This window comes from Vipera ursinii (assembly GCF_947247035.1).
Source record: "Vipera ursinii genome assembly, chromosome: 1".
In the NCBI taxonomy this organism is placed as follows: Eukaryota; Metazoa; Chordata; class Lepidosauria; order Squamata; family Viperidae; genus Vipera; species Vipera ursinii.
The window spans coordinates 73,116,207-73,137,670 of record NC_139512.1 but is presented as its reverse complement, the minus strand read 5'-3'; the positions used below and the strand labels follow the sequence as shown (position 1 = coordinate 73,137,670).

The following is a 21,464-nucleotide window of genomic DNA, read 5'->3' as shown; positions in this document are numbered from 1 at the left end:
AAACCATGTCAACGGTATTTGAACTGTAATGCGCATAGCCAAGAGAAAAGCAAGGTAACCCCTGCAAACAGAACTAATGGTTTTAAGACCACTGTACCTTTAGAGGTAGTGTTTGCAGATATCATCGGCCCTATGAAACCAAGTTTTGGTGGAGCCTCCTATATCTTGAGTATCATGGATCATTATTCACGTTATGGTTTCTGTTACTTAATGAAAACCAAAGCAGAAACATTCCAGTATTTTGCAAACTGTCTGAAGTTTGCTGAAAAGAAAATGGAACGTAAAGTTCTTTGCCTTATAACGGATAATGGTACTGAGTTTACCAATAAGCGTTTTGTAGCTCTGCTACAGAAGGCTGGCATTGAACATAGGCATTCAGCCCCTTACAGACCACAACACAACGCGTTTTATCGAGCAACGAGGGCAAATGCTGCAGGCTATGGCTAGAACAATATTGTCTGATTCTGGGTTACCCGAAAAACCTTGGGGAGAGGTGACAATGTGTGCTAACCACATCTTAAACATTGTGGTTAATTCCACAACCGGTGAATTACCATATACACGCTGGCATGGTAGGAAACCTGATTTGGGTTACTTTCACACATTTGGAGTCCCAGCATGGGTTCATATTCCATCGCAAATGAGGCAAAAAGGACAACATAGAGCAAAGAAAATGTTTTTTGTTGGCTATGAGTCCAACCATAGGTCATTTAGGTTTTGGAAACAAGGTGCCACTAGCGTGTACTGTAGTGCTAGTGCTAGGTTTCTAGAACACGTTGGTTGGAGCAAACTGGAGCAGGAAAGTGTTGGTGTTGATCCTATCCTGTACTGCCTAGATGCTCAACTTGTGATAGGCGTCCACCTGATAGATACAAGGCTGGCATTGTGTTTCAAGTGAATACAGAGCCTTCTAACTTTGGTGAGATTAAACTATCTTGCAAAGGATCAGAGTGCATGGAAGGCAGCAATGGATAAAGAGTTGAAATCCTTGCAGGATCTAGATGTATATGAAAACGTTGGACTTCCACCAGGAGAGCGTGCAATTGGTTGCAAGTGGGTCCAGAAACTGAAGAGGGGTGTAGATAGGACTGTTACCCATAAGGCACGTTTAGTTGCTCAAGGATTTGCTCAGTCAGACAAGGACTATGATGAAGTGTTTGCACCTAGTCTGAGACCTACTACGTTGAGAGCAGCATTAGTTTGGGCAGCTAAGAATCGGTACAAAATAAACCATGTAGATGTAGAAACAGCATATCTGCTTGCGCCTTAACAAAACACTATCTATATAACAAAACCACTAGGTGTAAAAACAGGTGTAAAAAACTGATTGTTGGAAACTAAAGAAGAGTCTTTATTGCTTGAAACAATCAGGATATGAATGGAACAACTGTATTGTAAACGAGTTAGCTGCAATGGGCTTTGTTGCCAGCATCACAGATCCATGTTTGTTTAAGAAGGAAGATAATGGTGTACTTTCTTTGTTGTTGCTATTTACTGACGACATAGCAATTATTACTAAGACTGAACAGGATGCAGCTAACATCGTTTCTCAACTGCAAAAGACGTTCAGGATTAGAAATCTAGGTGACATCAATCACTATTTGGAGAGGGAATACAATATATAATTAAGAGTTAACATAATGTTAATAAAGAAAGGTAACATGTGAAGTATGTTCCAAACTAGATAATAATGTTGTAAAAGGAGTACTTAGATGGAACCAAAATCCTTTCAGTGGGAATTGCATATTATTTCTTGGTTCCTATCACTAAGCACTTTTTTTGTGTGTTGAAACATTGTAGAAAAGCCAGTCTGATATACCGTAATAGTTAAAGCATCAGGATAGAAACTTGGAGACTGTGAGTTCTAGTGCTGCCTGAGTCTTTCCCACTAAATGTTTAGTTTACAAAAGTAGAAGAGAAACTTCTGTATGTGTTCTAATCAGTCTCACATACTGTATATAGAATTGAAAAGTTGGCAAGTTGCAGTTTAGAACGTCATCCTTGAAATATTTTCTTGTTCTAGGAGATCAGTAACAAACTAACTTAGTATTGTATATTCTCCTGCTGACACTTCCCCGGCTGCGTTTCTTGCCTGTTTTTCTCCGTCCCTCATCTCAAATATCTTCCCACCACTCTTAGGAGGGAGGGAGGGAAGGAAGGAAGGAAGGAAGGAAGGAAGGAAGGAAGGAAGGAAGGGAGGGAGGGAGGGAGGAAGGGAGGGAGGGAGGAAGGAAGGAAGGAAGGAAGGAAGGAAGGAAGGGAGGAAGGAAGGAAGGAAGGAAGGAGAGGGAGGGTCTGAGGGAAGTCCTGCCTTAGTCCTTCCCTGCTGCACTTTCACCATCCCCTTGCCCCTCCTCCTGGCCTATCCTGGGGGGTCTCCCATCCTATTGCTAAGGAAACTTTGAATACAAAGCCAGGTCTCCTCACATGGAGAGGGAGTGGGCCTCCCTCTTGACTTTGCCCTCATACCCATCATGAGCAACCTGGCTAAGGAGCAGCAGCAGGCTTGAGAAGGAGGTAAGTGCAGCTGGGTGCCCCCTTGGGGAAGTGGGGCTGGGCTTAGTGCTTGAGGGCTGGGCTGGGCATTTGACCTCTGCACCACCGTCCAGCCTTCCCCCCACATGGCCTGAGAGGAACAGTGAGGCTCCTCCAGTGGACCATGCCTTGGCACTTGCCCCGGTCCCATCTCCTTCTGCCAGAGACCCTCAGATCTGTCCCACTCCTGCCCAGGCCCCCATAGGCACCCTTGATGCAAACTATGTAGAGCTGGCCATGCCCACCCAGTAGGCCACACGTACTCCAGCCACACCCACCCAGTAGGCTGTGCCTACCCTGGCCACACCCACCTGGCCCCCCGAGGGCAACCGCAATGCTGATGCAGCCCTCAATGAAATTGAGTTTGACACCCCTGCTTTATATGATTCTTGTGTCATATTGTCAGCCCTTCAAGTTATACCATCAGAAAACAGATTCCACAAGTGCTGGAATTCTGCTTTAGTATATAGATATGTATTTGATGGTGAGCTTTTCAATTGCTACCCCCCCCTTTGGGGAATATTATTAACCCTGAGATCCAGACAGTCCTTAATCTGTTGGGTTTCAAAAATGCTAGAAAAACCTGGCTTTTTCAGCAGGCTTTGAAAGGTGGAAAGTTGTGAGATGTTTAATTAATTCTAATTAATGTAGAATGTTATTTATCTCTGGCATTGTACTTTATATTAATAAAATACAAAAAATATATTGTTGTATTTATTGTATTTGTAAAACACATGTATTTGTATTTTGGACTTGCAATTTTTAATGTTATGTACACAAATAGATATGAAAGCTGTTCTGAATCAGTTCCGATAACAGTGGTCTGAAAATCAATTAATCATTCATATTACTTTCAATCTTTTTCACTTGATGACAGTTTTAGGGAAAATACCAATATTCAGGGACGGACAGCTGATATAAGCAGCTCTAACATCATTGAGCAACAGGAAGCCATGTTTATATGAACTTATTTAGTTGTTTCTTTAAAGCATTTAAATGGCTGCACATCTTATACTCTGGGTGGCTAAAACCCCCAAAATAAAAACAATATATGTCAGCAATGGAATAAAACATTAGAACAAAGATGTCTTAATATCACAGCTAAACATTCCCATGCAGTCTACAATAAGTTTGTTCATGTGACAGCAAAATGCTCTAATCATTATAAATGCAAGCCAGTTGCCTAGTGCCTGAATTACAGTCACATGACTGTGGGATTGCTGCAACAGTTGTAACTTCAAGGATGGGTCATAAGTTACTTTTTTTCAGCACTGTCACAACTTAGAACTGTCATTAAAAGAATGGTCATAAGTCCAAGACCACCTGAATGTATATATGTGAAAAAGCATTAATATTTTGTTTATGAGCTAAGTAAAACTAATTTGATCATGAAGACTTCTTTAATCAACTCTACTTCTAAGAAAACGTCTTTTCCACTGAATGAATTCTATGACCTCACCTTTTTGAGGTTGCTTAAAATTATGTTTTATTAAAAACAATTGTTAATTTCCTGTGTCTTAGCACTCATTTCTCTCCCCTTTTTTTCTCCTCTCCCCCCTCCCCCCAGACCTGTGTGTGGAATCAGAGGGAAAACACTCATAATTAACCTTCCAGGTAGCAAGAAAGGATCACAGGTAAGCAGTGTTTTTCATGAGGAACTAAAGATCTTTTGATGATTACAAAATTTCCTTCCATAAATAGTAAATATAATTTAATGTAGTGTAATTAACAGGAAAGATGAGAAATATTTTAATCAGTGCCATTCATTCAGGAGGTGAAGGCACTCCTCCCATCCTGACCTTAATATCTGGGAAGATTCTGGAAAAGATAAACAATGAATCAGTGAACACCTAGAGGCAAACAAAGTCATTACTAAAAGCCAACATGGGTTTATCAAAAACAGCTCATGTCAGACAAATCTTATTGCTTTCTTTGACCAAGTGACAAAATTAGTGGACCAGAGGAATGCTGTGGATATAATTTACTTGGACTTCAGTAAGGCATTTGATAAAGTAGATATGGGCTTTTCAACTGGTGGTATGCGAACCACTAGTGGTATGCGAGCACCTGGCTGGTGGTACGGATAGGACCGGTTGAACAGCACTGTAAAAAAAAAGTAAAAAAATAAAAGTAAAAAGCGTTTTTTTACTAACCTGCTTTCAGCTGCATTCCGTTTTTCCACTCGCATCTCAGGTGCGTGTTTGTGGGACAAAAAAAGTTCCATGAGACTGTCTAACTTCTCGCAAGATCTTGCAAGAAGTTAGAAAGATTCATGGAACTTTTTTTTCTTTTTTACCAATAGTCCCACAAACACGTGGCGAAGGCAGAGAAGCGGAGAAACGGAATGTAGCTAAAAGCAGGTTAGTAAAAAACGCTTGGGGTGGTGAGGGCATCTGGGCGGGGCGGTGGGGGCTGGCAGAACCTCACCCTAGCTGGTGAGGAGAACGGGGGAAAGGCGGCGAGCCTGGAACTGGGCCTGACCGCTCCGGGACTGACCGCTCCAGAGGGCTCCCGGCGGTGGCTCCAGCCGGTGAAGAAAGCACAAGGGGAGCAGCGAGCCTGGAACTGGGATTGACCACTCTGGAGGGCTCATGGCGTTCTGCTGGCCTCCCGGCAGTGGCTCCACCCAGTGAAGAAAGCAGGAGGGAGGCTGCGAACCTGGAACTGGGACCGACCACTCCAGAGGGCTCCTGGAGTTTCAGTGGCCTCCCAGTGGTGGCTCCAGCCAGTGAGGAGACCAGGAGGGAGGTGGCGGGCCGGCACTGGGTTCCCCCCCTCCTTTATGTGTCGGGCCCACGGGGCTCAACATCACCCTCGGCTAGTGCCAGACTCACCTGCGCTGAGCCACACTGTGGCTGAGAGGTGGCGGGCGATGGAAGAAGAAGAGGAGCAAGCCTCAGTGGGTGCCAGTGGCAGCAGCAGCAGCAGCAGCGGTGGCATCCTCAAGAGTTTCTCCAGGCTCTGGACAGATGTCATGGGAATCTTGGTGAGCGGCTGCCCTATGGAGACAGGAAAGGTGACCAGGGTGGTGCTCTGGGGGCTTTGGCATCCTCTTTTGAAAGGGGACTCTTGGGGACAAAATGGGCCAGCCCAAAGAGTCGCCTTGCTGGCGGTGTGTGTGTGTGTGTGTTTGTTGAATCGGGCGCACTGGCGGAGGGGAAGCGTTTGTCCAGAAGCAGCACCTCTTCTTGGTGCTTCTTGGCCATCCCGATCCCGCTTAGCTCAAGCAACCTGCCCAGGAGGGTGTCAGGCGAGTTAGGAAATCCTGGCAGTTTGTTTTGTTTTGGTTCTCAAAGCCCCCTTTCTTGTTCTGCAATGGAAGGCAACAGTTTTGGGTGGGTTAAATGTATGGGCTGAAAGTGGCACTGATCCTGGTGCATCTGCTGAGCCCCGAAGAAGCACTTATCACTTGGAAAGCAGCCCGGCAGGTCACACGGGCAGCCCTCAGCTGTTCTCCTCCCCGCCTCCAAATCGATCCCCGAGAGGCGTTACCTCACAAGAGCCTCAACTCTGATCGTTGATTGGTTCACTGTCCCTTCAGTCAACTCCCTTGTCAAGCAGCTTGTAATTGGGTGATGGCGTTAAACTCGCACTGAGCGGAAGGGCGTGCCACCGTGGCTCTTGCTATCCGATAGACTGCGGGAGCCACCACAGAGAGGAGGGTTATTTTACGATCGGGGCTGGTGAGAGAGAGACAGGGAGGTTATAGCGGGAGAGACAAAAACGGCTTCTGAGTGGCCTCATCATGGCTGCTGCCTCCTGTTACAGGTTTTGGTTCTTTTGATCCTGGCGCGCAGCTCTGGTAAGCGGGCAGGTGTGCACAAGACGATTCAGGGCAACCCTGCTCAGGGTGCCTATGTGGCCTTATTGTTAGGAAGCAATGATGAGCTCATGTTGATTTCTTAACCAGAAACCCCCCATCAGAATATATTTCTTATCATTAGAAGCATGTCTTCTTGTGAAAGTTTGGGCTATACCGAGTATTAATTTTCCTCAATTTATGTCTGTAAAGTGATTTGAGGGGCGTGGTTGCTTGGAATATGATAGAAGTGTTAAAGTTAAGTGGGCATCAGGTTTCTTGGTAAAAATGGATTTGGAAGGGAGGGAGGGAGAGAGGGAGGAAGGAGGGAAGGAAGGAAGGAAGGAAGGAAGGAAGGAAGGAAGGAAGGAAGGAAGGAAGGAAGGAAGGAAGGAACAATGAGAGTAAGGGAGGGAAGGAGGAAGGGACAGAGAGGGAAGGAAGGAAAGGGAGGGACAATGGGAAAGGGAGGGAGAGATAGAGAGAGAAAAATGGAGGGAGAGAGGGAGAGGGAGAGAGAGAAGGAGAGAGAGAAAGGAAGGGAGAGAGGGAGAGAGAAAGATAGGGAGAGAGAAGGAGAGAAAAAGGGAGGGAGAGAGAAGGAGAGAGAAAGAGAGAGAGGGAGAGAGAGAAAGAGAGGGAGAGAGAGAGAAGGAGAGAAAGAGATTAAATTAGCAACATGGTTGTTAAGTGAATCTGGTTTCCCCACTAACTTTCCTTGTCAGAAGGTTGCAAAAAGCGATCACACGACCCTGGGACACTATGACCATCATAAATATGAATCAGTTGCCAAGCATCTGAATGTAAATCACATGACCCTGGGGATGCTGCAACAGTCATAAGTGTGAAAAATGGTCATAAATCACTTTTTTCAGTGCCATTGTAACTTCGAACAGTCACTAAGTGAACTGTTGTCAGTCAAGGACTTCCCATTTTTTTGGTCAAGTTTTTGACACCTTGCTGGGCAACTGGTGGTACTCAAATATTGTCTTATCCTAAAACTGGTACAATGGGTGAAAAGGTTGAAAAGCCCTGACGTAGATCACAACCTACTACTTGATAAGATAGAAAAATGTGGGTTAGACAGCATCACCACCAGATGGATTCATAGCTGGCTGACCGGCCGTACTCAAGTGTGTGGTCCTCAATGCATCTATATGGAGGGAAGTGTGAAGTGGGGTGCCCCAGGGCTCTGTTCTGGGCCCAGTGCTCTTCAACATCTTCATCAATGATCTGGATGAGGGGATAGACAACACCAAGCTGGCAGGAATAGCCAACACTCCAGAAGACAGGCTTAAGATACAGGAGGATCTGGACAGACTTGAACACTGGGCACTATCTAACAAAAAGAAATTCAATGGTGAAAAAGTAAGGTTCTAAACTTAGGCAAGAAAAACCAAATGCACAAGTATAGTATAGGTGGTAGGTACCTTGCTCAATAGTAGTAACTGTGAGAGGGATCTCGAAGTCCTAGTGGACAATCACTTGAATATGAGCCAGCAATGTGCTGCAGCTGCCAAAAAAGCCAACACAGTGCTAGGCTGCATTAACAGAGGGATAGAATCAAGATCACGGGAAGACTTCCCTATTTATTTATTTATTTATTTATTTATTTATTTATTTATTTATTTATTTATTCGGTTTATATACCACCCTACTCCCAAAGGACTCAGGGCGGTTTACAAGGCAAAATTTCAAAACAATACAATATAAAATTAAAATTAAATTAAATTAAGTCTAGCCGCAAAAAATTAAAATCACAATTTAAAAACATTAAACCCCTCAATCCAAATCAGATAGCTCAAAGAGCCAGGTTTTTAGGTCCCGGCGAAATGAACGAAGGTCGGGGGCAGTCCAGAGTTCCATTGGCAGTTGATTCCATAGGGCAGGTGTGCCCACAGAGAACGCCCTCCCCTGGGGATCGCCCTCCGGCAATCCTTGACCGGCAGCACCCTGAGGAGGCCCTCCCTGTGGGAGCGCACAGGACGAGGGGAAATTGACGCTGGCAGCAGGTGCTCCCTCAGATAATCCGGGCCCATGCCATTTAGGGCTTTATAGGTCATCACCAGCACCTTGAATCTCACCCGGAGGGCAACTGGAAGCCAATGCAGCTCGCGGAGAAGAGGTGTTAAATGGGAGTTTTGGGAGACTCCCATCACAACTCACGCGGCTGCATTCTGCACCAGCTGAAGCCTCCGAGTGGTCCTCAGGGGCAGCCCCATGTAGAGAGCATTGCAGTAGTCTAGTCGGGAGGTCACGAGTGCATGCGTGACTGTGCGTAGGGCATCTCGGTCCAGATAGGGCCGTAACTGGCGCACCAGGCAAACCTGGGCAAAAGCCCCCCTGGCCACGGCTCCTATATGATCTTCCAAACTGAGCCATGAATCCAGGAGGACGCCCAAGTTGCGGGCCCTATCAACAGGGGGTAACACCTCACCCCCCCATAGTTAACAATGGAAAAGGGGTGGGGGGTAGGTAGGGGTGGGGGGAGGGGGGATTGTTAAAGACAAAATGTACTCTAAAACTTTTCAATTAAAAAAAAACAAAAAAACAATGGAAAAGATTGGTTAGTCTGAGATGCCGGTATGCACAGCCACTCAGTCTTGGCAGGATGGAGACGAAGCCTGTTTCTCCCCATCCAAACCCGGACTGCCTCCAGGCAACGGGACATCACGTCGAGGGCATCACCCCTCATCCAGATCATTGATGAAGATGTTAAAGAGCACTGGGCCCAGAACAGAGCCCTGGGGCATTCCACTACACACTTCCCTCCATATAGATGCATTGAGGACCACACACTTGAGTACAGCTGGTCAGACAGCTACGAATCCATCTGGTGGTAATGCTGTCTAATCCACATTTTTCTATATCATCAAGTAGTAGGTTGTGATCTACTTTATCAAATTATATCCACAGCATTCCTCTGATCCACTAATTTTGTCACTTGGCCAAAGAATGCAATAAGATTTGTCTGGCATGATCTGTTTTTGACAAACCCATGTTGGTTTTTGGTAATGACTTTGTTTGCATCAAGGTGTTTGCTGATTTGTTGTTTGATTATCTTTTCCAGAATCTTCCCAGGTATTGAGGTTAGGCTGAAGGTCTGTAATTTCCTGGATCTATTTTTTTTCTCTTTTGTGAAGATGGGAACTACATCAGCTCTCTTCCAGTCCTCTGGTAGTTCCCCAGTGCTCCAGGATCTTTGAAAGATATAGTTCAGTGGTTCTGAGATCACATCTGCCAGTTCCTTCAGAACCTTGGGATGTAATCCATCTGAGCCTGGTGATTTGAACTCGTCTAGGCTGGACAGGTGCTCATTTACAATTTTCTTGCCTATCTTAACTTGTGTTTCTAATCTGTTTTTTACGGTACTATTTTTGATAGGTCGGACTGTTTTTTTCCCTTTGTGTAAAGACAGATGCAAAAAACGAATTAAATAGTTCTGCTTTCTCCCTGTTGCTTGTCACTTTCTTGCCACTTTCTCCCACTAATAGACCAATCATTTCCTTGACTTTTTTCTTGTTTTTTACATGTTGAAAGAAGCGGGTTTTTTTGTTATTTTTGACTTTTGTTGCAAGCCTTAGTTCATTTTGAGCCTTAGCTTTCCTCACTTCATTTTTGCAGGCTGGGGCTATTTTCTGTTATTCTGCCTTAGTTATGTCCCCCTCTTTCCACTTGTTATACTTGTTATATATTTGGTTATATACTTGATAACTTGATTTTAGATGGTGCAACTTCATGGATGACTGGTGACTATTAAAAGAATTTGTTCTGTGAAATGGAATCTGTACATTGGCAAACAGTTGCAAAGGTTTCCACATGTCTTTCCTTAGCTCAAATAGTGCTCTGTATGATTATTTCACGATCTCCATCAAACCACAGGAAAGCAAATCCCATAATTGTGTTTTTCTTTGATATTTATTTATTTATTTATGATACAAAGGTTATCACTTTAGTTTCTTTGTCTTTATATATTCTAATTCTTTACTTATAGTATAAATTATAATTGTTAATAAGCAGAGTTCAGAGTTTGATTTTTTTTATCATCCTTTTTGAAATATAATATTGTGGACCTTTAGAATTTTATGGCAGTAAAGAGCACAAAAACACTGTTCAAGGGATTTTGCTTGAAGCTGCTTCTCCCTCCTTCCCTTTCTTCATACATCCTTTTATTAACTTGAAATCATAGGTGTAAGATAAAGAAATCATAGATAATTGAACGGACAACCTATCAACAGCTATCAGGCAGAATGTTGGATTAATTACATTTTCGTGAGATCACAAAAAGTGCTTAATTTTCATTCTTTCCCCCACACATATATTAAAAAGGAAGAAAAGGAATAAAGGTAGTTTCTGCAGGTCCTTCTAGCCTCCTCCCTCCAACCATTTAATTTAAGGGTGTAAACCAAATTTCCTTTATTAATACAGAGTAAACTGAATTTTTTTGAAGCACATATAGAGGGCAGGTTGCAATATGCCTCTGAAAAATAAATAGTATTATAAGAGCAGGCAGGTCAAGTACAATAAATAATAGAGAAAATGTTAAATAGAAGAAAGAAATGGTGTGGTATGGTATATGTGGTGTAGCATGGTATAGTGTGTGGTGTGGCATGGTGTGGTATACTAGGGTATGGTATCATATGGCTACCATGATGCAGTTAATGGCTTGGCTTAGAAACCAGGAAACTATATTCTAGGCCTTCCTTAGGCATGAAAGCCAGCTGGGTAACTTTCTCACTTTTTTGCAGCCCACCCCACCCCATAGTCAGTAATATTTGGTATATTCACCACCAAGGGAGGGAGGGAGGGAGGGAGGGAGGGAAGGAAGGAAGGAAGGAAGGAAGGAAGGAAGGAAGGAAGGAAGGAAATAAATGTTCCTTTTTCCTTAAGTCAGTTTAAACTAATTTGTTTAATATTTGTCTGTCAATGTTAAATTTTAAAAGCAAGTAATAGAAATATTGTTCATAGGACTACCCTGTATCTATGCTCAGTAAAGTTTGGCAGTCATGTATTAGGATTTTGCTGGGAGATAATTTCAACTCTGTTGAACTGCTAACAATAGTACATCTTTATCTAGATTTTTGTTGGCAACTTTCTGCAATAATTTCAGACATTCCAAGTGTTTAACACATGGAATGGTGAAACCAAGAAATTCTAATAATGGACTTTGTCAAAAGATTTATTCACAACAACATCAAAACGAACCCAGGAGGAAAAATGGTTCAGGGATCAGAAAATTAAGATGTTAGATTATTATCTTTCCTAACGTGGATACTAAAAGTACTACGAACTAATATTTTTTTTAAAAATGAACTACAAAGAAAAATAATTTACATTAATTAATATTATTTCAATAATACATTAGATATTATTTAACATGTTGCAACATTTATTTCATCTAAAACATGTTAATTACTATTTTGCAAGCCATATAAAATATGCTAGAAGAGGAAGAAAAGAAATCCTAGATATTGTGAAGTTTAAAAAAGAACAACATTGTGGTCAATTCAAAATTTTCCATTAAAAGTACAAAAACACATCAAAAGTATACTAATTTAGAAGTTTATTCAATTTTAATATTATAACTGCTAAACATATACTATATTTTCTAGGTAAGCTTTCACTGTCATTTTTCTCATGCGCAGGAATGCTTTCAATTTATACTACCAGCCCTACCTCATGCCATTGATCTTTTACGGGACGCCATTGTAAAAGTAAAAGAGGTTCATGATGAACTTGAAGATCTACCTTCACCACCACCACCTCTTTCTCCTCCTCCAACCATCAGCCCTCACAAGCAGACAGAAGACAAAGGTGTACAGTGTGAGGAAGAGGAGGAAGAGAAAAAAGATAGTGGTGTTGCTTCAACAGAGGATAGTTCCTCCTCGCATATAACTGCTGCAGCCATTGCAGCAAAGGTGAGTTGAGGTTCTGAAAAAAGGAGCACATAAGTTTCTACCTCAGGTATTTTCTGTATATAGATAAGAGATCGATCAAGAGTGAAGGTGATTATTTTTTCACTCTATAGCTACAACCATAAAATTTCTAGATGATTAGTCATATTTTTTTCCTGTATATATTACGCTTCCTTCACTTTTTTTACATAAATTATAAAGTTAATTATGCATCTGTCAAAAAGGGAAGTAAGATTCCCAATTGCTGTTAGTTTTTTTCTATTTGAAACATTTATGCCACCTTGAATGCCATTTCCATGTTCCCATAGTCACACAGTGTGGCATTTCAGTAGGTTCAGAGGATTGTAAAAAAGAAGAAAGAGGAGAGAACATGCTCTACAGTAGGTACATAAAAAACTGTTATGAGTGATGTCATTGTCTTAAGTTCAAGTACCGATTATGTGGAAGTGGGGGTTTTTTAGCGCTAATTCATTTATCATCATTTTCTGGAAGTAGTGCAGTACAAATATTGTAGAGCACCAAGTCCTCAAGTTAATTACTTACTGAAAAATTGCTGCTGCTTTTGCAAATTTTTCAATAAATTTTGAGAGCACTACTCAAACTTCATAATGGCAAACTTCAATTAAAAATATTAAATTTTGTACATATTTTTTGGAAGTTTAAAATGATTTATTTTATTTTTAATTGTAGAATAGTTGTTTGGGCCATGATGTCTGTTACACCTCACTTTATAAAGTCAATGCTGAAACCCTCATGTCCAGTTTAAATTATTTAGTCAAATGTTAATATGAAACCAATCAATTGACAACAACAGAAGCTGAATATTTATTTATAGTTCATAAAAGTATTTCAGATTATGCTCTCCCCAGGCTAATTCCAGTGTTCTAGACAGCTCTTTTACACTTTCAGGCAAGGAAAATTCTTGTATGCTTGTTTTTAGAATAGCAAACATACCTCCTATTAAAATGCTACAGGTAAGTGATTGAAAAATTTCAGCTTATTCCTGGGCATTGCACAGAACTCTGAAAATTTCTTCTGAACCTGTATTAATTTCCATTTTGTATATTTATACGTAATAATTTCCCATTAAGAGCTATAGATATTATGCTGGTGGAGGTATTCCCACATTTATTCCACAACTATCTAGTAAAGTAGCTTGATCTAAGAAATTGACTGGCCTGTAGCCAAAATTCACCCAGTGAGCTCCTTACTTGAATGTGGATTTAACTGTGGGTCCCTCTAGTTGAGGCTTTTTACTCGAAGGAATGTCACAAAGAAATCAGCATTTATCTTTACAGGATTTATCTAATAGGGAAAAAAGCTGATTGGGATCAGGAGGTACACATGTGTACTTTCTTTCCTTAATATCTGAGGTGAATTGGTTAACAGAATAAGAATCTAATTAAAAGCAGAAAATGCCTGAGAACTAAACTGTGCTCGTTTAAATATGTTGCATTTAGTTGTGCCACCTGTTTTCACCGTCTACGCCATTTTGTTTATTTAGCTTCTTATTTTCCTGCCATTGCATTCATGGTTATTATGTATTGTACATTAGAAGCATCCATCCTATACCAGTTCTGCTGTTATCATGGCAAAAGGTGAACATCCCATTCCTGGTCTCATCTGTTATTCCTCTCACGCACCAGACAGTGCAGGAGAACCGGTAAGACACACCTACCGGAATGTTTTGCACAAATATCTTCAGTCAGACTGCTTGCCTTCTCGTAACAAGGAGCTATTGCTATTTTCTTTATTTCCAGTGACATACTGTGTTGCTCTCTGAGCAAACAATTTTTAAATTTCCATTCTGTCAATTTTTATGACATAAATAATATTTAAAATTTATTTTAGCTGTGAAGTATTCATTTTAAATTTTATTGCTCTCTGATTGAAGTCTTGTTTTGGTTTAGATTCATTTACCTCTGGAGACTGCTCAGAAATTTTAGACATATTTCTATTACCATAAAATTAAAATATTCTTCTGTACTTCAAAGGAGCCACAGTGCATACATTTTCAAATTACTTGGCCTTGGATAATATGCAGATATTTCTGGTAGATGCTTTTACTGATTATCCAATGCTGATTTTTTTAACCACTTCCTCATCATATTCTAGTACTCTTTTTAAAAAAAAAACTTTATTTCACTCATAAGATGGAAACTACAGAGATAATATCTAAGTTGCCTTGCACATGTTTGTCATTGCCCCTTCTAAATTGGTCAGTTATCAAATCTTCGATTGCATTATAATTAGAATCTGAATGAAAACCTCTTTCTAATTCTGAAAAACAATATTTGCCAGCATTAGAAAGCTGTGATTATGAGCATCAGTAAAAATCCTTAGCTAAATAAAATTACCATGAGTAAGCTTGCTTTTCTATTTTTTTTTCCTATAAGCAGCTAGAATATTCATGTCTGCACTACTGTTGTTATAGATAGACAGAAGAAGAGCCATGCTGGGATGGGTGTATATATGTTCTTTTCATCTTCCCCTTTTTACAATTCAGGCCCTTTCCCAGTTCCTTGCCAAATATAGGTGGATAAAGCAGAGAAATATTTTCAGAAGGGGTCTCTCCATTTCGTTGTAATAGCCTAATTTATTATTGGGGGAATGATAATTGAAACACAATTCCCTCAGAAGGAATAGACAGTTAGACTTTCCTTGTACATCCGTACAAATAAAATTATCTGGAATAATTCCCATTATAACAAAAAATATAATATTTTCATCTTTTATATAAATGCCAATTCAGCAAACAAAGTGAGTATAGCCCCACTTGAATCTGTTTCATTTCTCTTGTAAAATACAAGGCTAAAATAATTCTTTTTATCTTTTAAAAACTTGTTGTTCCACTCTTATTGTTATAGCTGATCAATTTGTCACTATCCTAAAAATCTGTGAACATAGCCATGTGTAATGAATTAATTTTGTTGGTTAAGAAATTGTGAACTACAAGCAATAAAAAAGAGCACATAGTATGGTTTTTCCTCTTCCTTTAGCTTATGTCTCATCTCCCCTACTCTTTTTCTTCTGCCTGGTTTTCACCTCCTATCTCTGAATCCTTCTCTTGCTCCCATCAACTTAGCAAATATCTCAAGATCTCTTCTTCCTATTTACTTCAGCCTGCATTTTGCTTGGATTGTTATACCATCTTTTGCACATTTATTTCCTCCTGTCTGTACCCTTATTTTCATTCCTTTCTCCATGCATCCTAGCTTTCATTGAACTTTGGCATGGCAGAAGGAAACATCCAGATTGAATACTGAAGAGCTGTGTTTCTTAAAAATACAGATGAACTGCATTAAGCCTATTGCCTTTTCAATCCTTGCTCAGGTTGAATTGGAAAGGTAAAAGGGAATTTTTCCTCATGACATATCTGTGATAGTTTAGAAGAAGGATATTTGTATAGGTTTATTTAATCTCACTTCTATGTTTTATGCTTAAAGGAAAGCTTGCTTGCTTCCATTCCAAATTTTAGCCATAAAGACTCGTTTTTTTCTCAGCCTCAGAACCATAATAGAATTGCACTTAAATAAAATTAGACTATTTTCCTATTTTCTTACATCAAGAAACATTTGTGAAAGACTTTTTAAAAAGTGATTTCTGAAATAAATATAAAACCAAATTATGCTTAATTGTATATTATTGATAGAGTTACATTTTCTCTGTAAATGTAATTTATCTCTTAAATCTCATCAAAAGGGCACAGCACTTGCAGAATTAAATATTACAATTGGGCATGCTTCAGATATTATTCAAAAAGTGCTTTAAGAATGCATGGGGACATAAATCCAGCTTTTCTTAAAACAATTGTATCTTTCTGCAAGTTCCAAGATAGCCTAAAAAAGATATGGATGCTTTAAGTAAATTACTCATTAATGCTGATTTTTAATGTGACTTCTTAAAGCATTAAAGAAGCAATTTTTATTTATATTAAAAGTTTCTGTAATGGTATGTGGATATGACCTTGGAAGATTGAGGAAGACATGCTACCTAGGGAATGATCAGATAAGAGAAGGCCTAGCCTGCAGCTGCGTAATGGACCAAGGAAGCAACTCAGAAAGGAACTTCCCTAACTTCTCAGACTATAAAAGAGACTATGGGAGATTTGTAGTATCAGACTTGCAAGTTTCTGTTAATTTACAATAAAGTAGAATTAGCTCATCTATTTAAGTTTCCTGTGTGATCTACTTGGGAAGGCTGATAATCTCTAACATGAAAAAGTACAAATGAAAATCTTCCTGCTTTTAAAGAAACAAATTTTTGACTTCAGAATTTATTTATAACAAAGTCTGTATAAATCTTTCAAAGTTTCTTTAATGTTAGGTTTCAAAAAAAACCTGCAGGTTCTTTGATTTAAAAGTTACTGAACTCAGTCCACTCAGCTCAGCATTTAAAAATATGTGCGAACAAAATACTGTTCCAATTGTTTTCCTAGACTTAAGACCTCAAGTAAATTTATATGAACTTCTTTCCCTATGTAGGTTTTTCTTGTACTCTATAGGTACTTAATATTAGAATAACTCAATAGCAAAAAACATTTATACCTTCAAGTTTTTGAAGAACTCTGAATCACTAGGGAGAAACAAGTATTATAATTTACCTGTAACAGAAGAAACTAAATTGATGATACTGAGCCTTGAGAGGAGAAAAAGAACAAGATCAATTGGTGCTAAGATTTCTTCGTGAAGCAGAAACACAGAAAAGCATGAAATGACTAATATTGCTGAAATAAGGCTAAGTAATTTCTCAGCTGTAATTTATAAGGCAGATTTTGGTTACTGGGTATAATTTAGAATAGCCTAACTGGAATTTGGAAAAAAAAATGCCTGATCATTTTTTCATGCTCTTTTCATGAAATAATACTATTGGCTACATTAGACCAGGGCTTTTCAACCAGTGGTACGGGTACCACCTGTGGTAGATTGGCACCCGGCAGGTGGTACGCGACCATCCTAGAAAAGTGGTAGCGGGGGAGGGGAATGAGCTGAGCCGGTGGCAGCACCGCACAGGACTGAGTGAGAGATGGCTGGAGCTACAGGGCTGTGAGGGCTCAGTGGAAGCATCAGGATCAGCGCCCGGCTCCAGTTGGATGTTGCCATCTCCTAAAAGTGGTACAATAAGTGAAAAGGTTGAAAAGCCCTGCATTAGACATACTGTCAAATATTTTTAAATTTTCCCTCCTTAATTTTCTATATAGTATCTGCCAATATTTCTCTTTAACATTTCATATTCTTCATGTTTGTTTATGTTTGTTGGTTCTTTCTTGCATCATTTTTTTTCTTTTTTCCTTTTGTATTCATGAAATAAATCTTGTGACTTGAAAACATTGTAGTGCGTTATCCTAGATTAGTGAAAGGGAAGAAAAGGAGCAAGAGGGAGATGAGAAAAGGAAGAGAATAAATTCATTAAGTAGAATTATTTTGCTAAATAAGGACCTAGATCCAAAGAATTCATGAAAGAAATAGAGAAAATATAACAACCAAGATCAGAGAGCACCAAGGACGCCACATACCTATATCTTTTATGGTATAACCAGTTAAATAATGTAATTCTTAATTTTAAATTCAATTTTAAAATAGAAATTAGATTTTTTTAAAAAAAATATTTGAATGGGTGGGTGTGTGGATGGATGGATGGATGGATGGATGGATGGATGGATGGATGGAGACTGAGATAGACAGACAGACCTAGATACACATACACTCCAAAGTAAAAATATTTCCATAAAATATAAGCAGCATATAGATAGAAAGAACATCTTATGAGGGAAATGTTTAAAAGGGTTTTTAATATTAAAAAAAATAAGATCCCCTAAGAAAACTGGTACTTTAATTCTCAAAGCAGGATTCAGTAATCTGGAATCTGAGTAAAAATCTCTAGTATAGGTGACTGTTTTCTGCATATTTTCATAAGGTATATTTTTATGTAATAATAATAATAATTTTATTTGTATACCGCCCTTCTCCCGAAGGACTCAGAGAGATGCAGTAGATTCGGCTCCTATGTTAATTAATTTAGGGTGGGAGTCAAATTGCAAAATTCTTGACTGCATTTTATATTACCATTAATAATCTAAATTGAACTAATTACAGAGCAGAACTATCGATTTATCTCTTAATTGACTTGGTGAAAATATTACATCTTCTTAATTATATTGTTTGCAGTCCTATGTATTTTCCTAATTTATTTTAAATATTTACGTTCCACATTTGTTATTGTTTTCTACACAGCTGGCTGTAACCAGTAATAAATTTATATAAATATAAAATCATTTTTAAGGTGATAGATGACTAAGATTCCCAGTAAATGACGAAGTAAATTCTTAAAATGGTATTGGTTCAGCAGGGATCTGATACTATTAATAAGTGGTATGATGTCATCAAGGACTACAGTATCCTGGCAACCAGGCTCAGAAAATGCCAGATTATTTTCATCCTGATGCCTAAGGGTATCTATGTATATCTACCCTCCAAAGCTCTGAAATTGGCAACCAGAAAGAAAGCCTTTCCTGTAGTAGTGCTTATGAATGGAAATATCAGTAAATTTAGTTAAAAATATCATCCTTCCTGTTTTGTTAAGAAAATATTTTCATATTAATTTATCATTTTTAAACATGCAGGCTATCCTGCTGTAAAGAAAACCCTCTAAACTGTTTAGAAATTTGTGAAATGGTTTTAAAGCTCTTTCTCTCTTTTTGCTGCCATTCCAAATAACTAGAAAGTTGCTGCTGCTTTTACATTAAAGCTGAGTTGGAAACTATTGTTTCTTAGACAAAGCCCATTTTCCTTCTCTATCAGTCAAAATCAATCTTAGCTAAAATTGCCATTCAAGTAGCCCAATCAATCTTGAGACTTTCTGCCTGATTTTTTTAGAAGTCCTAGTAGATTGCTAATTGTATTAAAGAAAGAAGAAGTGTTGTGAGAAAGAACAGAGGACAACAGATTTTCATTATTTATTACTTCAGTGTATATTTTCCCGCCCATTAGGAAATGTATTCCACTGGACACTCAAAGGGCTAAGGATACATTATAACTAGTTAAACAGCTTAATGATTCTAAAATGGTAACTGAAAAGAAAGTTCCTGACTTCTTTTCAGAAGACAAAAAAAAGGGGAGAACTAATTTCAGCTCCAAAAAGGTTTAAGCTGTATTTAAGTATGGAAATATTTTATTTTCTAAATTATGTACATAATTTCAAATAGATTTAATTTCAATTTATTTTCATATTTAGATTCCAGATTCCATCATATCTCGTGGCGTTCAGGTGCTTCCACGAGACACAGCCTCACTTAGCACCACCCCTTCAGAATCCCCTCGTGCCCAAGCTACTTCCCGCCTCTCGACTGCTTCCTGTCCCACACCAAAAGTAAGTACAGCAGCTTTCCTGCAATCAGAGATGGGAACTGTCTTGATAAATGTTTTCTGCTGCTGAAAGGTAGCTGTGTGGAAAATTATACTGTTGAGAGTCATCAAGGAGGTGAAGATAGTATATACTTAGGTTATATTGTATATACAAAATAGTGTGTTGTGTTTATATGTCTATAAAAGCTTATATATTTAAATTATTGTCATTTATTCACTTTAAACTTGCTAATTTTCATACCTATTTTTAAAGATATGTTTGAAAGTGCTATCTTTTCTTATTACGGTATCAACCATGAGGCTGTGAATTTCTTGCAGGGCTCTGTTAATCCATAAAATTAATCCTGCTCTTGAAAAAGAGAACTAAAGAAATAGTTTATTTCTGTAAACACATTTACACCTAAACTGTGGCATTTTCTGCCTCAGTGGCCTATTAATGTACAGGTAGTCATCAACCTACGGTACTACCACAATTGCAACCAGAGTTTTGCTCACTAAGGTCATTAAATGAGTTGCGAACAGACCCAATTTTGCAACGATTTTTACCACAGTTGTTAAGTGAGTCACAAAGTCATTAAGCAAATCCAGCTTTCCCCATTGACTTTCCTGGCTAGAAGCTGGCTAAAAAATTCCAAATAGCAATCATGTGACCACAGGACACTGCAAGTGTCATAAATGTGTGCCTATTGCCAAGTGCCCAAATAGCGATCACATGACCACAGGGGTTGGTCACATTTTTCAGCACTATCATAACTCCAAACCATCATTAAACGAATCATCATAAGTTGAGGACTACCTGTATTGCAAGCATTTTCAAGACAACAATTTTGCCCCAACTTGGATACTTGCTGCCTCCTCTTTGGAAACTCTAAATTATATGGAAACTTTTAATGCCAGCCTATGAAATGAGACGTTTGTACTTTAGATATTATTTCACATGGATTGTTCAGGACTTTTGCAGGTAATCTAATATATTTGGTATAATACATAACATAAAGTGTATCCACAGCAAATTTGGACAAATAGCAAATCTAGTAAAATATAGCTTCTCTTAGAACATGAATTCTCTTCTGTTTGCTCTTTTATATGGCAAGTCTTTATTTCTGGCATTTTAATACTAACATATTAACAGAAAACAGAATTAATGAAATGTTTCCTGGTTCATGGTTCTTTGAAATTACAAATTCCTGGTTATTATTTTTTATTTATTTCGCAAGCCATGTTAAGGTATGTCAAGCTATTAACTTATATTTTTTCAATGTTCTGACATTTGTTATAATATATTACATATGTTGCATAATACATACATTCCTGAATAACAAAAGTAGGCTTGGTGTAGAAATGTGTTCAAACCTTAGAGTTTTTTAATTATTTTTCTTGTTAGTTTTGAGAATATCCTTTTTTCTTTTCAAAATTAATTAAGACCTACTACAAGGTAGTAATATAATAAACCCTCAGTTTAATGGGTCATTTAGAATCAAATATTTGTTAAATCCATAAATAATATGAACTTCTGTCATCCGTGTCAGTTCATCAATTTGCATTGTTACCATATTATATAGATGATATAAATAGATGCAAATAACCTAATCGATATGATTTGTCTGGACAACTTCAGATACAATGGCTTTTGTCTGTTTTTTCCCCAAGTGATTTTCTAGAGGGAAGTTTTGTATCTGAAGTCCTCTAAACAAAAGTCCATTAAAATGAGGATTGATCTATGTCTGAAAATTTACTAAACAAGATAAATAAAAACTGTAGACTCAGTTTTTGAGGTCTGTGCCTTAATTTCTCTTTTTTATAAAAGCAGATGTTACACATTTATTTTTGAATTACTTTTGTACAGTGGAA

At 38.7% G+C, this 21,464-nt stretch overlaps 1 protein-coding gene across 9 annotated transcripts in view; it reads left to right on the top strand.

Moving 5' to 3' along the window:
• Nucleotides 1-21,464, top strand: part of GPHN (gephyrin) — a 245,136-nt gene that overhangs the window by 138,091 nt on the left and 85,581 nt on the right. For 5 of the 9 annotated variants that reach the window (XM_083349020.1, XM_083349019.1, XM_083349018.1 and 2 more), the window contains 3 exons: nucleotides 4,103-4,169; nucleotides 11,980-12,252; nucleotides 19,483-19,617. In XM_083349020.1, the coding sequence (XP_083205146.1) occupies nucleotides 4,103-4,169; nucleotides 11,980-12,252; nucleotides 19,483-19,617 (475 nt within the window). Of the gene's footprint in view, nucleotides 1-4,102; nucleotides 4,170-11,979; nucleotides 12,253-13,804; nucleotides 13,913-19,482; nucleotides 19,618-21,464 lie in introns of all 9 variants that reach the window. The other 4 variants (XM_083349017.1, XM_083349015.1, XM_083349014.1 and 1 more) reach the window with 1 other exon arrangement.